Here is an 11,700-nt window from a genome sequence, read left to right as displayed (position 1 = left end):
CAAATACTTGTTAAAACTATTTTTTAAACTAAAAACCACATTCTAAATAATATGAATAACTGCATCTATCTTTTCCATCAATCAATAAAAAAACTCAATGTTGTATACTGAACAAGAAGCATATATTTTTTTTAATTAATTTTTTTAAATGTCAAAATTATTTTTTTAATAAAAATATTTCGGAAATTAAAATTACCGCATGTGAAATTCCCCATTTCTTCTCCGGAAATTCAATACTTTTAATGATTGTAGGCATATGATCAACATCAAACGATCCACGTCTGAAGAGGGAAGATAAAGTCCACAAGGCAGAACTGCCACGTCAGCTCTTCCACAACTCCATAGATTTACCGTTTATTATTCTCTTCTCTTCACTCTCGAAAAACCAACCTCACGTTTACCTACTGCTACTGATACACATGGCTGCCACTCTCTTCCTTCGGCCCAACCGCGCCGTCGCCTCCGCCGCTGCCGGTTCTTCACGTCCCCGACCTCCGGCTCGGAGGTCCGGCTCGGCCCATGTGGCAACACTCATCAGGACCCGCCGGTTCGGATGGGGCGTGAGCAGCCCCTCCCGGCGAGCATTATTCAGGACCCGCGCAGGCTCCAGAGCGGACGACTCGGCTCCGTTCGAGATGTCGGTGGAGAGCGCTTTGAAGCTGCTTGGGGTATCCGAGGGGGCTTCTTTCGATGATATACTGCGGGCGAAGAATTCGATTGTCAAAGCTTGCAAGGATAACCAGGAGGCGATTGCACAGGTTCTCTTTTGTGCTGCGGTTGCAGTGGATTGATTCTTTCACTTGTTTGATATTTGGTCGATTTGAAAGATTCGGATGATTTTCAGTTGTGTTCTGTTTCTGGGTTTCTCTTCTTCTTTTTTTTAGTGATTTGTATGTGGGTTTTTTTTTTAAGAATTGAGGAATTTTGGGTGAAAATTTTCAGCTTCTAGGTTTGTATTTTTTTCTGCGTAACTTTCTCCTTCGTATGGATTTGGAGGTTTTGCGGATTCAATTGTATTTCTGTTTTTGGATTTCTTAAGAGTAATCTGTGGGTTTTTTTATTGTGAATTTTGGGCTGAAATTGCTACCGGTTTCGTGTTTTCGATGGATAATTTTGCTCATTTGTCCGAATTTTGAGGTTACGGTATTCAATTATGTATGTTCTTGGATTGTATGTTTTAGAGTAATTTTGTGATTTTTCATGTGGGAGTTCTTAATAAGTGAATTCTGGGTATGAAAAGTACAAATTATGCTTCTGTGTTTGTGCTTTCGCTAGATACTTTTTGCTCATTTACTTGAATTTTGGAGGTATGAGGCATTCAATTGTGTTCTGTTTTTGGATTGTTCTTTCTAAAATAATTTTATTATTTTCTATGTGGCATTTTCTTAAGCAATGAATTCTGGACACGGAAAGCATGTAATCTGCTTCTGGTTTGTTCTTTCACTATATAATTTTGGTTCCTTTGTGTGAATTTAGATGTTTGGGGATTCAATTGTGTGATTTTCTATTTTTCTTTTCCAGTTTAAAATTTTGGGTATGAATTCTCCTTCTGGGATGCTGCTTTTACGTGGCAATTTTGCTTGTGTGGATTTAGGGATTTGAGCATAACTGTATAAGATTGTGTTCCGTTTAGAAACTTCAATGTTTTTTGGATGTTATTTTATTGGGTTTTTCTAAATTGTGAAGTTGCAGTAAATCTGAAATTCTTCTTTTGGGTTCTGCTCTGCACTGGATTATCTATATCATTTGTATGAACTTTAGAACATTGGAGTGTTCATTTGTGTTCTGTTTTTGGGTTTTACTAGTGATTCCTTTGCATTTTCTCATGGGATTCTCTAAATTTTTGAGTTCATTCATGGAAATTATAACTTCTGTTTATGGTTTTTGCACCAAAGTTGAACTTTCTATCTCATTTGTGTAATTTGGAGCATTTGGGTACTTAGTTGGGTGTTCCTGTTTTGGACAGGTTTTTTATTTTTATTTTTATTGCTAGTTGTTTGGGTGAAGCATTTGTTTTCGGTTAATTCTGAAATTTAGCTTTGGGATATTTAGAATTTTGATTCTGGATTTATAATTTATGGAGATGCCTGTAAAATGAAAACCTTTGAGCTTTGAAGTTTGTTGGAAGCTAAAAAATTCTACCTCAATTGGTGAAGTTGAAACCTCAGGTTGTTTATGCATCCGAGAATTTGAACTGGTTTAAAGATGAGTTTTACTTTGGCTGTTTACTTGAAATTCCCACTAAGGTTTCAAACCTTTTACCTTTTTATTTGAAAGACAACTGTTTTTGAATTGCAAGCTTAAAGAAACAACGTTTACTTGATACTCCGTTTTAACAATAAAGTTTTATATGTTTTCCCCCATAAACTTAAATGCATTCTTTTCTGCTCTAGACCTTCTCATCATTAATACTATTTCGTTCTATAAAATTCCTACAAATTTTTTTACTTAAGTGTATGGGAAAGAAAAGACATGGTATGGACAAAGCATAACTCTTTTCTTCTTTGGTGTAGTCGTCAATATATGTTTAGTTCTCAACTTTTTATTTTACATGCTAAGCATATGGGAAAAAAAAAATTGATTAAACTTTCATCTTGTTTTCCACAAAATCATTGCTTCTCTCTTTTGATAAATATCTTAATTGTAACTGCTGTGAAGCCTTTTTAATGTAGAATAGAAATTTTAGGAAAATGAGCGACTCTCTTTTCCCATAACCACAGCAAAATCACATAAAATGCTGAAGTAAGGACGTGTCTTAAGCATTTGATTTATTTAGTTATTTATGTCTTATTCTTAAAACCCCCCACCCGCTAACCATCATATCATGCATGAATAAATATACCCAACATCCTAATGTTTTTGTCACCATTTTCATTGTGAGTAACCTTATCAAATGATGTGTTTCAGGTAGAAGCTGCATATGACATGTTGCTTATGCAGAGCTTAACACAGCGACGAGCTGGAAAAGTAGTGAACAGTGGCATCCGTTATGCTGATGTCAAACCTGTAAATGCTTCTGGGTTGGGATCAATGCCTCAGTGGTTGCAGACTACGGTTAAGAGTTCACCTGTTTCTGTTGAAACACCATCTGCTGGCAACTTGGGCATACAAGCAGGTGTTTATGGAGCTTTAATGGGATTAACTTACATCAATGGAGCTTCCACGTCTTCTGTAGGGCCATATGCTGGAGCTGATGTTCCTGGATTGATCTTGGCAACTAGTTTTGGAGCATCTTTATACTTCATGACCAAAAAGAATGTTAAACTGGGTAAGTTGTCTTTTTGTCTAGATAGCCCTTTTCTCTTGCAAGTTCATGGGGTGGGGAGGGAGTCTTCTCAGTCTGTCTCTGCCTCTCTGATTCTCTCTCTAGCCAGACTCTGTTGTGAAAAAGCTCTGTTTGTGATAGTGATGCATTAGATGATCTCAGATACATCATTTGAATTACCTGTTTCAAGTGATTTAGATTGTTCTTAGCTGACACATTTAAGTATACAACTATACATATACTGGCTTGTAGTGCGTAAATTTTAGATCAGCCATGAATGGATTCTAGATTTAGGGCCAGAACAATACATCATTATAATGTTGTTGGTGTCAATACCACTCCACTATCTAGTATAGTGTGTTGGAGGTTGCACCACAGATAGGGGTTCATGTCTTCCTCACCTGAGCAAGAACAATGCATGTAGTTTGCCTGAGGAAGAGAAAAAGGGTTTGTTGTTATGCAACAGATCCTTGGTAATTAAGAAAGTGAATCTGATTTCTTCTTCGATGGAGTCTTATGTTACTGAAAGAAGCAACATATCTTCTAGAAATTCCTCATGGAATAAGAAAAATTATGAAGAGCCACTTAGAAAATGTTTAATTAAGTACAGTTGGAACATTCATGTCAAAAAGGTGTTTTCACAGACCCACTGTCATGGTGGATTGTGAACCTATCAAGGTTAGATTTCTTATTCCTTTCATTTCCTTTATGAGATTTCTTATTCCTTTCAAATTCTACTTTTTAAAAGTAAATATTCAGACTGCCGAGCAGTTCTATGAAAAACAAACTCTAGGGCCAGAATTGAGAATGCAGAGGTATGATCAAAGGTGCCTTCAAGTTTATTCTGTTTATGTTTAAAACTCTATTTATCGATTGCATAATGATGCTTGACTGATCAATTCCTGCTTTGCTTCATTGTCTACTACTTTATTCCATTGTCATCTTGTTAAGTGTTAGCTTGTGGGCATCTGCCGTGGGGCCTTGGGTAGAAGTCAATTTCATAATTTTTTAATAACCTAGGCAAGAATGAGTTTTATGCCCTACCTTCAGACTCATTTTAAATCATAGGGACATCTAATAATATAAACTAAAAATAAGCATTGGTTTGGAATCAAAATTATACTTCTGTTAAAAGAAAAGGTAAAGTAGGGTTTCCATTTGATATTGTTTTACTTTTTGGTAGTATTAGAGCAATTCTTTGAAGTATAATTAATCTTAGTACGTGATTGCACTAACTTTAATTCTCATGTGGAATTTAGCACTGTTTTAGCCTGTCAAATTAAGCATATCAAGCTCTGGATCACTCAGATTTCAATTTCTTTTAACAGCTTAGGTAGCTATGTTGGAGAGTGATCGGTCTTTTTTCTTTCTTGGCAGGGAAGGCAACTGTTATAACTCTAGGGGGTCTTGTTGCTGGTGCTGTGGTGGGATCAGCAGTTGAGAGCTGGTTGCAGGTTGACATTGTTCCATTTCTTGGCATACACGCCCCTGCTGTAGTAGTAAGCGAATTCATTCTGTTCTCTCAGTTCTTGGTCTCCCTCTACCTAAGATAGGAGAGAAGACTGTAATCATAACTAAATTGTGAGACCTATAATTATTCTTTTGCAAGATCTTAACACGCTATGTTAGGACCCTGTATCAGCACATATTGTACAAATAGAATGTAGTGGAACTTGAATCATTTAAAGATTTTATACTTTTGCAGCTCCCTTCTCTGCTGGTGTGATCTGCATCTTATTAATAAAATCATGGAAAACATTGGAAATTAAACAACCTTAATTCTGCCTTTATTTTTGTATAAAAGCCTCTTAAATAATTTGTATTGATTTCTGGTTGGTCATTTAAGATATGCACTTCCATGATTTTGCATGTTGTTTAGGTCAGAATGCTGCTTGCATTATTGAAACTAAATCGAGCCCGACCCTTGAATCCCTGGCTTAGTTCTAAGTTGATTACTTTTGAGTAGAAAGTATTTGTGCTATGCATATTTAAGGGGTTCTGATTGAATTGCTATTACAGCAATCAGAACCAGTTTCCCTTGGAAGCTGTCAAATTTCCCTTAAGTTGAGCATCAAAAGAATACTTGATTGTGTTGCTTCTGGCCATTTCTTGATATTTTAGCTCCTAAAATAAAAGAAAAAAGCCCTTTAAGATATAGCTCTATAGTCTCGTCCTATGATAATGAATCAAAACTCAAAAGTTTCGAGTCTTTTTAATATTTAAGTGGCATAGGATGGAGGGTAAATGGGCCCATATCACCCTGGGTTTTCCTTGGTCAACAGTTAGGATAATGACTAGCTTGTCTGAATTCCTGTTTTCTTGATGGGTAAATTTTTATTCCCTCACAATCCCTCTCCAGTCCTTTACCACTGAGCCAGGCCTCAAGGGCATTCTTGTTATCTGACTAATGGGAAATATTAAAAGGAAAAAGGGGAAAAAATTTGAGGATAAGGTGAAAGTGATTTCCAATCCAATTTGACCAGCATAAAGAGAACCTCGTGCATCTTCATTGTTCTTTTCTATTTGTTGTCATTCTCATCTAATGTTTTTTAGTTGTGGAAATGATGAGCACACTCACAAAAAAACCTCTAAAAGGAAGCTCTTTTTCAGCTACTGCAAACTGCTGCAACTTTCAGAAACAAAGCCTCAAGATGCTTTCAAATCCTTTTACAGTTTCTCCTAAGCATCTTCATATGGTTCAGAGGGACCTATCAATCAAATACTTAATGAAACTCTCTTCTATTCAACACCAAAAACCACTACTTACAAGGATCACCCACCTGAATTACTACCCGTTCAACATTTCTCGGGCATTTTTCCAAAGAAAGTTTCAGAAACTGGGAAATTTTACAGGTTTTGCAACAAAACTGGGCAAACATTACATCTATTGATGATAAACAATAAGCGGCTTGTGGAAAAGAAACCCTGCTAGAATTATAAATAAATGTGTCTCAGCAAGTTGCTTCAACACAATCTAATGTACAATTTCCTAGTGTTTACCTGCTTCCATCCTCTTCTTCAACCTGGGATCCTCCCTCTATGTATGATGGGTTCCCAGCTTTTTCAGCACTCTCACTGTAGTTCACAAGGTCATTATACATTTTCAGAGAAGCCTTGCAGAACTCTGTCAAGGACTCGAAAACCGAAGAAAACCCAGTCTGAATCCCATTCAATGTGACTCTTTGTGTTTCTTGCATGCAATTATGGTGTTTTTCCTTCTCTACATCCAGCTTCCTTCTGAACATGTCCAGGAGATCCCTCTTCTCTGTCAAGTACTCATCTTGATGCTGCCCGTCTGGCTCAGGTTTCTGTTCTGAAAGCTTGAACTCGAGGACTCTGTTCTCTGCCTTCTGGAAGGCTAGAATCCTCCTGTCAAGCTCTTTCGCAAGACCATCCACCTTCCTCTTCTGTTGCTGTTCCTCCCCTTGATGAACCCACAAAGCTTTTATATCCTTCCCAAAGCTTTTCATGGCTCGGGAAACAGTCTCGTCTGGCAACTTCTGTAAGGAAGATAGCCAATCATGGCAGGTTATGAGCAGCGGTGGCCCATTGGCTGGGCATGGCGGAGCTGAGCGTCTGCCTCGTGAGCAGAATTCAACCTCAGGGACTACAAACTTGGAGAGCCATCCATGGAGAGCTTCAATATACGCTTTTTGTGCCATAATATACTCCCCGAAGCATGCACGCCAATTCAGAAGCTCAGCCTCCAACTGAAGAGTTGCAAGCCGGTGAGACTCATTGCAGAATTTCCCATACGATGGGCAGGTAAAAGACTTCACTTCAAACAGAATCTGGTTCTGGGTTTGATGGGATTCCAACATTATCTTCCAGGTTTGCATTAGGCTGCACAAGGAAAAAGGAAAATAGAAAACCAGAGAAACCCACAGATAAACCCTAAAATGCGAGCATGCTCGGTTTCCTACAATACACTTTCCTTACCCTTTTAACAGCTCCATTATCTGGGGCTGCAGTTCTTCATCCCTCAGTTTCTGAATTCTTTTTGAGATCGACTCAGCACTCCTTATTGCAACCAAGATTCTGGCATATAAATCCTTCACTGCAGCTCTGGTTTTGTCCACAGAAAGTTCATCATCTCCTCTCACATCCTTGTTTCTCAGTTGTGAACACTTCCTCTCGTAAATTTTCCGAGTACTGTCTCCAGCCTAAGGAGCAAGGAATGCAACATGTGAATCAATGAAAAAGCTCACAATGCAATGGAAGTAAGGCATGAGCCATGTCACTCGGCTCCATCCATTTTATGAATGCCAGTGAAGAAGATACTGTCATCATCTACAGAGCTTACAGCAAGGATCACCTGAGATTTTTCTTTGGGAACAGCTGAGATAGCTGGCAAGCCATAGCAAAATGGGCAGTAATCAAGAATTTAGCTGAGAACCCTAATGGGATTTTGCTGCTTTCTCAGTTCAGAACGCTATTTTTCACATGATTGATTTGGACCCAGATACCATTTGTCTTTGATATCAGGTACTGTTTTCTTTTATAGGTCGCATGACGATCAAATATCAATTGTGATTATTCAGAATGCAATATCTCAATAATATTTCGGTTTGGAAATATGGATCATGCATTGATAAACAAAAAGCCCTAATGTGTAGAACATGATCTGACCATCGATACACAGAGCCTAATAACAAGCTTAATTCATTCATGCAACTCGATATATAAAATCAACTGATGCAGAAAATCTACTGCTGATTAAAACACCTAAAAGTTCAAAAAGCATAGAAGCCAAGAAAAAGGATTGAAGATTAATGCAGGTAGGAGGGTTTTGGGTCATAATAATTTACCTTAACCTCATCATAGAGCTTCTTTTCCCAAGCATACAGCCTTCCCAGTGTTAATGAATGGCTCCCTGAGTTCATTCCTCCACAATCATCGAAAAGATCATTCTTATATTCTGTCCATGTTGAAGAGCTCTTGGAGCTGGATGCCACAAGACTCTTACAGGATGAAGACCGTGATGAGCTACGGTGCCATGTGATAGCTTGGATGAGTTTTGTCGAGTTCCCTGCATTGAAAACTGGATGGGTGAAGTGCATGTATTCCACAAAACCAAAAAATCTTCAGCCCATATGTGAAGAGGAAGAAGGTAAAGATTCAAAGAAAGGAAAGATAAGCTCCATCATATTCAGATCTCACCTAAGGAATAAGAAGAGAAACACAATCATGATAAATCCAAAGGGAGCCATAACCATGATCCAAGGAAAAAACCAGAAAAATTCAAACAATATTAAAGGAATTCATTAAAGTTTCTAACAGAGAAAGAACATGGGTAGCCCTACCATATTAGACATTGCCAAAAGGTAAGAAGACAGAAAGTCTACAATAATGAAACCATAGACAAGACAACCCGAAAAACAAACCAAAACAGAGAAATGGGAAGAAATTCTTGCTGACCCACCTCTCAATTAGTTCCAGAAAGCAAAAACTAAGTTAATTTTAGGAGAATTTTAGGAGCTTCGGTTGTGTAATAATTGCAAAAAGAAGAAGGCAAGAGGCAGAAGATTCAAGCAGAAACCAATAGTAATATATAAACCTTTCCCACAAGGATTAACAGGATACCACCCTGCAGTATTAGATGTTATCCAATGATAAAAGGAAAATTAGTTCCAGCAATGAACAACTAAATCAATGAACCAAAATCAAATAGAAACCCAAAGAAATTGAAGGAAAGTCTCATCAAGCTATACAGAAATTAAGACTTGTGAAAAATTCGAGCATTTCCTCAAAAAAATGATTGCAGACGAAGTCGATTAATAAATTGCAAGCTCAAGGTGAAGAGCTGAGGTATGAGAATCAAAGAAAACTGAAAACATTAGAATTTGATAGACTGGTATCTGTTTGGTTGCTGAGTAAATGTGCGGAAAGAAAATAAGATTAAATTTTTATTCTTAGACATTTCATTACTTGTCTAATACAGTTATTTGGCTTGTTTTTGAGAAAGCAAAACAACATAAGACATAAGATACAAAATTCTGCTTCTCCTTGGTTTTCTCATCAACCAAACAAATGGTGAAGTAAAAGTACATACCCACTACCTTATATTTCCTCCAATCCATATTTGCAGATTATCTCAGAAATTGGATTGCAACCCTAAATAAAACTCATTGTGAAGAAACTAAAACATGAAAGCAAAAGAAGGGAAATTTTTAATACTGAAGAAACTTGCAAAATAAAAAACAACCCACCTTTTATTTCCTCCAAACCAGAGAGCATATGAACTCTACTGGCCTCTAGCATCCTGGAGACATCCTTACCAGAATCATAAGCCCTAATGAAATGGTCCTCAATATCCTTCAATGCATCCAACAGTTCCCTTCCCCGGGCCGGGGTATCGATAACTGTAAGCCCCTTCTGCTCCTCCTGGCCTACATTGGCATCAATCACAGTTCCCACAACTTCAACTCCACTCTCCTTCTCATTTTCTCCATTTCCTTTCTCTTCAGCCCTCACCACCACATTGTTCTCTTCCTCTCCTCTATCCCCTTCATCCTCCAGCTCTGGGATGCCCTCCTCCTCCCTGACCACCCTCAAATCATCCTCAGAGAACCTGCTATAACCGCTTATCACCTCTGGTCTTACCCCATCAAATGGATTGAAGAAATCCCACCCAAACTCTTTCTGTGGTGATGGCGTTGAAGGTGACATTTGCATATAAAAGTACCCACAAACTTGTTCTTCTCTCTTTGTGTCCTGCTGTTTCTCTTCTTCTTCTTCTTCTTCTTCTTCAGAAGAGTCTGAGGGTGTTGAAGAATCAACTGAATCACAAGCAATGGCTTCTTGGGTTGACTCAGATGGCTCCTGTTGGAGGAACATTGGGTTGGAGATAACATTTTGGATGGGAGGAGATGGTGGACTAGGTGGAGGGAAGGTGATGAGAAATGGTGAAGAAGGGGAAGAATGGCGAGCTTCAAAAAGTTTTATGGCTGCTGCTACTGCATAGAGGGCTTGATAGTACCTACAATGTGCATCTGCGAGAACGTATCTTCTCTCCACAGCTAACTTCAAGAACCTTTTTCTCTCTCTGCAAATAGATACCACTTCTTCTTCCTCTAGCTTGGAGGCAACACATCCCATTGTTTTTAGCCACAGTAAGGGTTCTGAAGGAGTTGGGTTAGAAAAGGTAAGAAAGGTGGTCTTTTTGGAAGGCTCTAGATATGAAAAGGAGGTGGGGTTCTGCAAAAAAATGGAGGATGAGTGGTTTATTTGGGGTTTTAGCGAAATAGACTAGAGGAAGAAGAGCAACCCATTCCTCTTTTGAAAAATAAAGGTAGATTCTAGCTAAAAATGCTGCTCTTGGAGAAGTTTGAGGGCAGCCCATTTCATCTTTTGAAAAATAAAGGTGGATTTTTGCCGAAAATGCTGCTCCTGGGGAAGAAGCTTCAGAGCCAAACCCATTTCATCTCCTAAAAAATAAAGGTGGGTCTCTTCTAAAAATGGAGGTTGTGGTTGTGTCCCTGGCACTCAAGGGCTCACAGGAGAATACGTTAAGGAAAAAGAAGAGAGATGAGTAGGTTCCATTTGAAGCTCAACACACACAAACACGGAGAAAGACTACAAAAAAACATGCTCCAGCAGAGAAGAGGGCCTTTTTTTTATTCTGGTTTCAGCTGCTAAACAAGGTTATAGCAGTGACATTACCTCCTAATAAACTACACTGGCTCCAGCCCATCAGAGAATGAAAATGCAGAGAGAGAGAGAGAGAGAGAGAGAGAGAGAGGCAGGGTAGGTGACAGAGAAAAAGGAGACAGAAACAAAGGTGGCAAGGGGTGAGGTAGGGGCTCGAGAAAGAGAGGGAGGGGTCTGGGTTTTTCTTGTGTTTGGTAAATGACACTCATGAGATGGCGTACAAGGGGGGCAAATTCATCTCTCTCTTCTGCGAAATTTGTAAGATTCTACCAAATTTAGCAGAGATTTTAGAGAAAGCCAACCAAGATACAACCATTTAACATATAGTGTGATAAAAGAGGAGTCAAAACCCACTAAAATATTACTTGTAAAATGAAGTATGAGTTGTGTGCCTTTTGTCTGGTGTTTTGTTGGGAAAATTCTCTCCCAACTGACCCTGTATGACTTAATTTAATGGGTTAGAAGGCCATTCCTCCTAGATCTATACGTTTTATCAATAAAAAATTTTAAGGTATAAAATATAATAATGTGCAATGTGATGAAACAAGAGGATAAATGTCAAACGATTCCCCCTATTCTCTTTTTACCCTTATCCCTTTTTTAAAATAAAAATGAAGTGTTTTGTAACTGTTTTTTAAAATTATTTTGAAAAATAGTTTTTAAAAATAATTTTTAAATTTTTGTAAAATAAAAATATGTTCGAGAAAATCTAAAATGCTTTTAACTTATTTTTAAATATATTTTAAAATTTATTTTTATAACTAATGTTTTATTTATAGTTATTT

General features: G+C 37.9%; 2 protein-coding genes across 2 annotated transcripts; one reads left to right on the top strand and one right to left on the bottom strand.

The window, feature by feature from the left end:
• The first annotated feature begins 329 nt into the window (after positions 1-329).
• LOC100265837 (protein CHAPERONE-LIKE PROTEIN OF POR1, chloroplastic) lies at positions 330-4,969 on the top strand. The gene is made up of 3 exons (XM_002277990.5): positions 330-758; positions 2,908-3,268; positions 4,643-4,969. Exons 1-3 carry the CDS (start codon positions 420-422, stop codon positions 4,816-4,818), a joined length of 876 nt encoding a protein of 291 aa, XP_002278026.1. The 5' UTR covers positions 330-419; the 3' UTR covers positions 4,819-4,969.
• Positions 4,970-5,988: 1,019 nt separating this feature from the next.
• Positions 5,989-11,143, bottom strand: LOC100243514 (protein ALTERED PHOSPHATE STARVATION RESPONSE 1). The gene is made up of 4 exons (XM_010648402.3): positions 9,475-11,143; positions 8,074-8,294; positions 7,205-7,428; positions 5,989-7,108 (listed from the first exon to the last, which is right to left on the bottom strand). The coding sequence occupies exons 1-4, from the start codon at positions 10,361-10,363 to the stop codon at positions 6,262-6,264; spliced, it is 2,181 nt and encodes a 726-aa protein (XP_010646704.1). The 5' UTR covers positions 10,364-11,143; the 3' UTR covers positions 5,989-6,261.
• Positions 11,144-11,700: the final 557 nt, after the last annotated feature.

The sequence above is a fragment of the Vitis vinifera genome, chromosome 3 (assembly GCF_030704535.1).
Source record: "Vitis vinifera cultivar Pinot Noir 40024 chromosome 3, ASM3070453v1".
Classification (NCBI taxonomy): domain Eukaryota; kingdom Viridiplantae; phylum Streptophyta; class Magnoliopsida; order Vitales; family Vitaceae; genus Vitis; species Vitis vinifera.
This window is presented reverse-complemented; position numbering and strand designations above follow the sequence as displayed.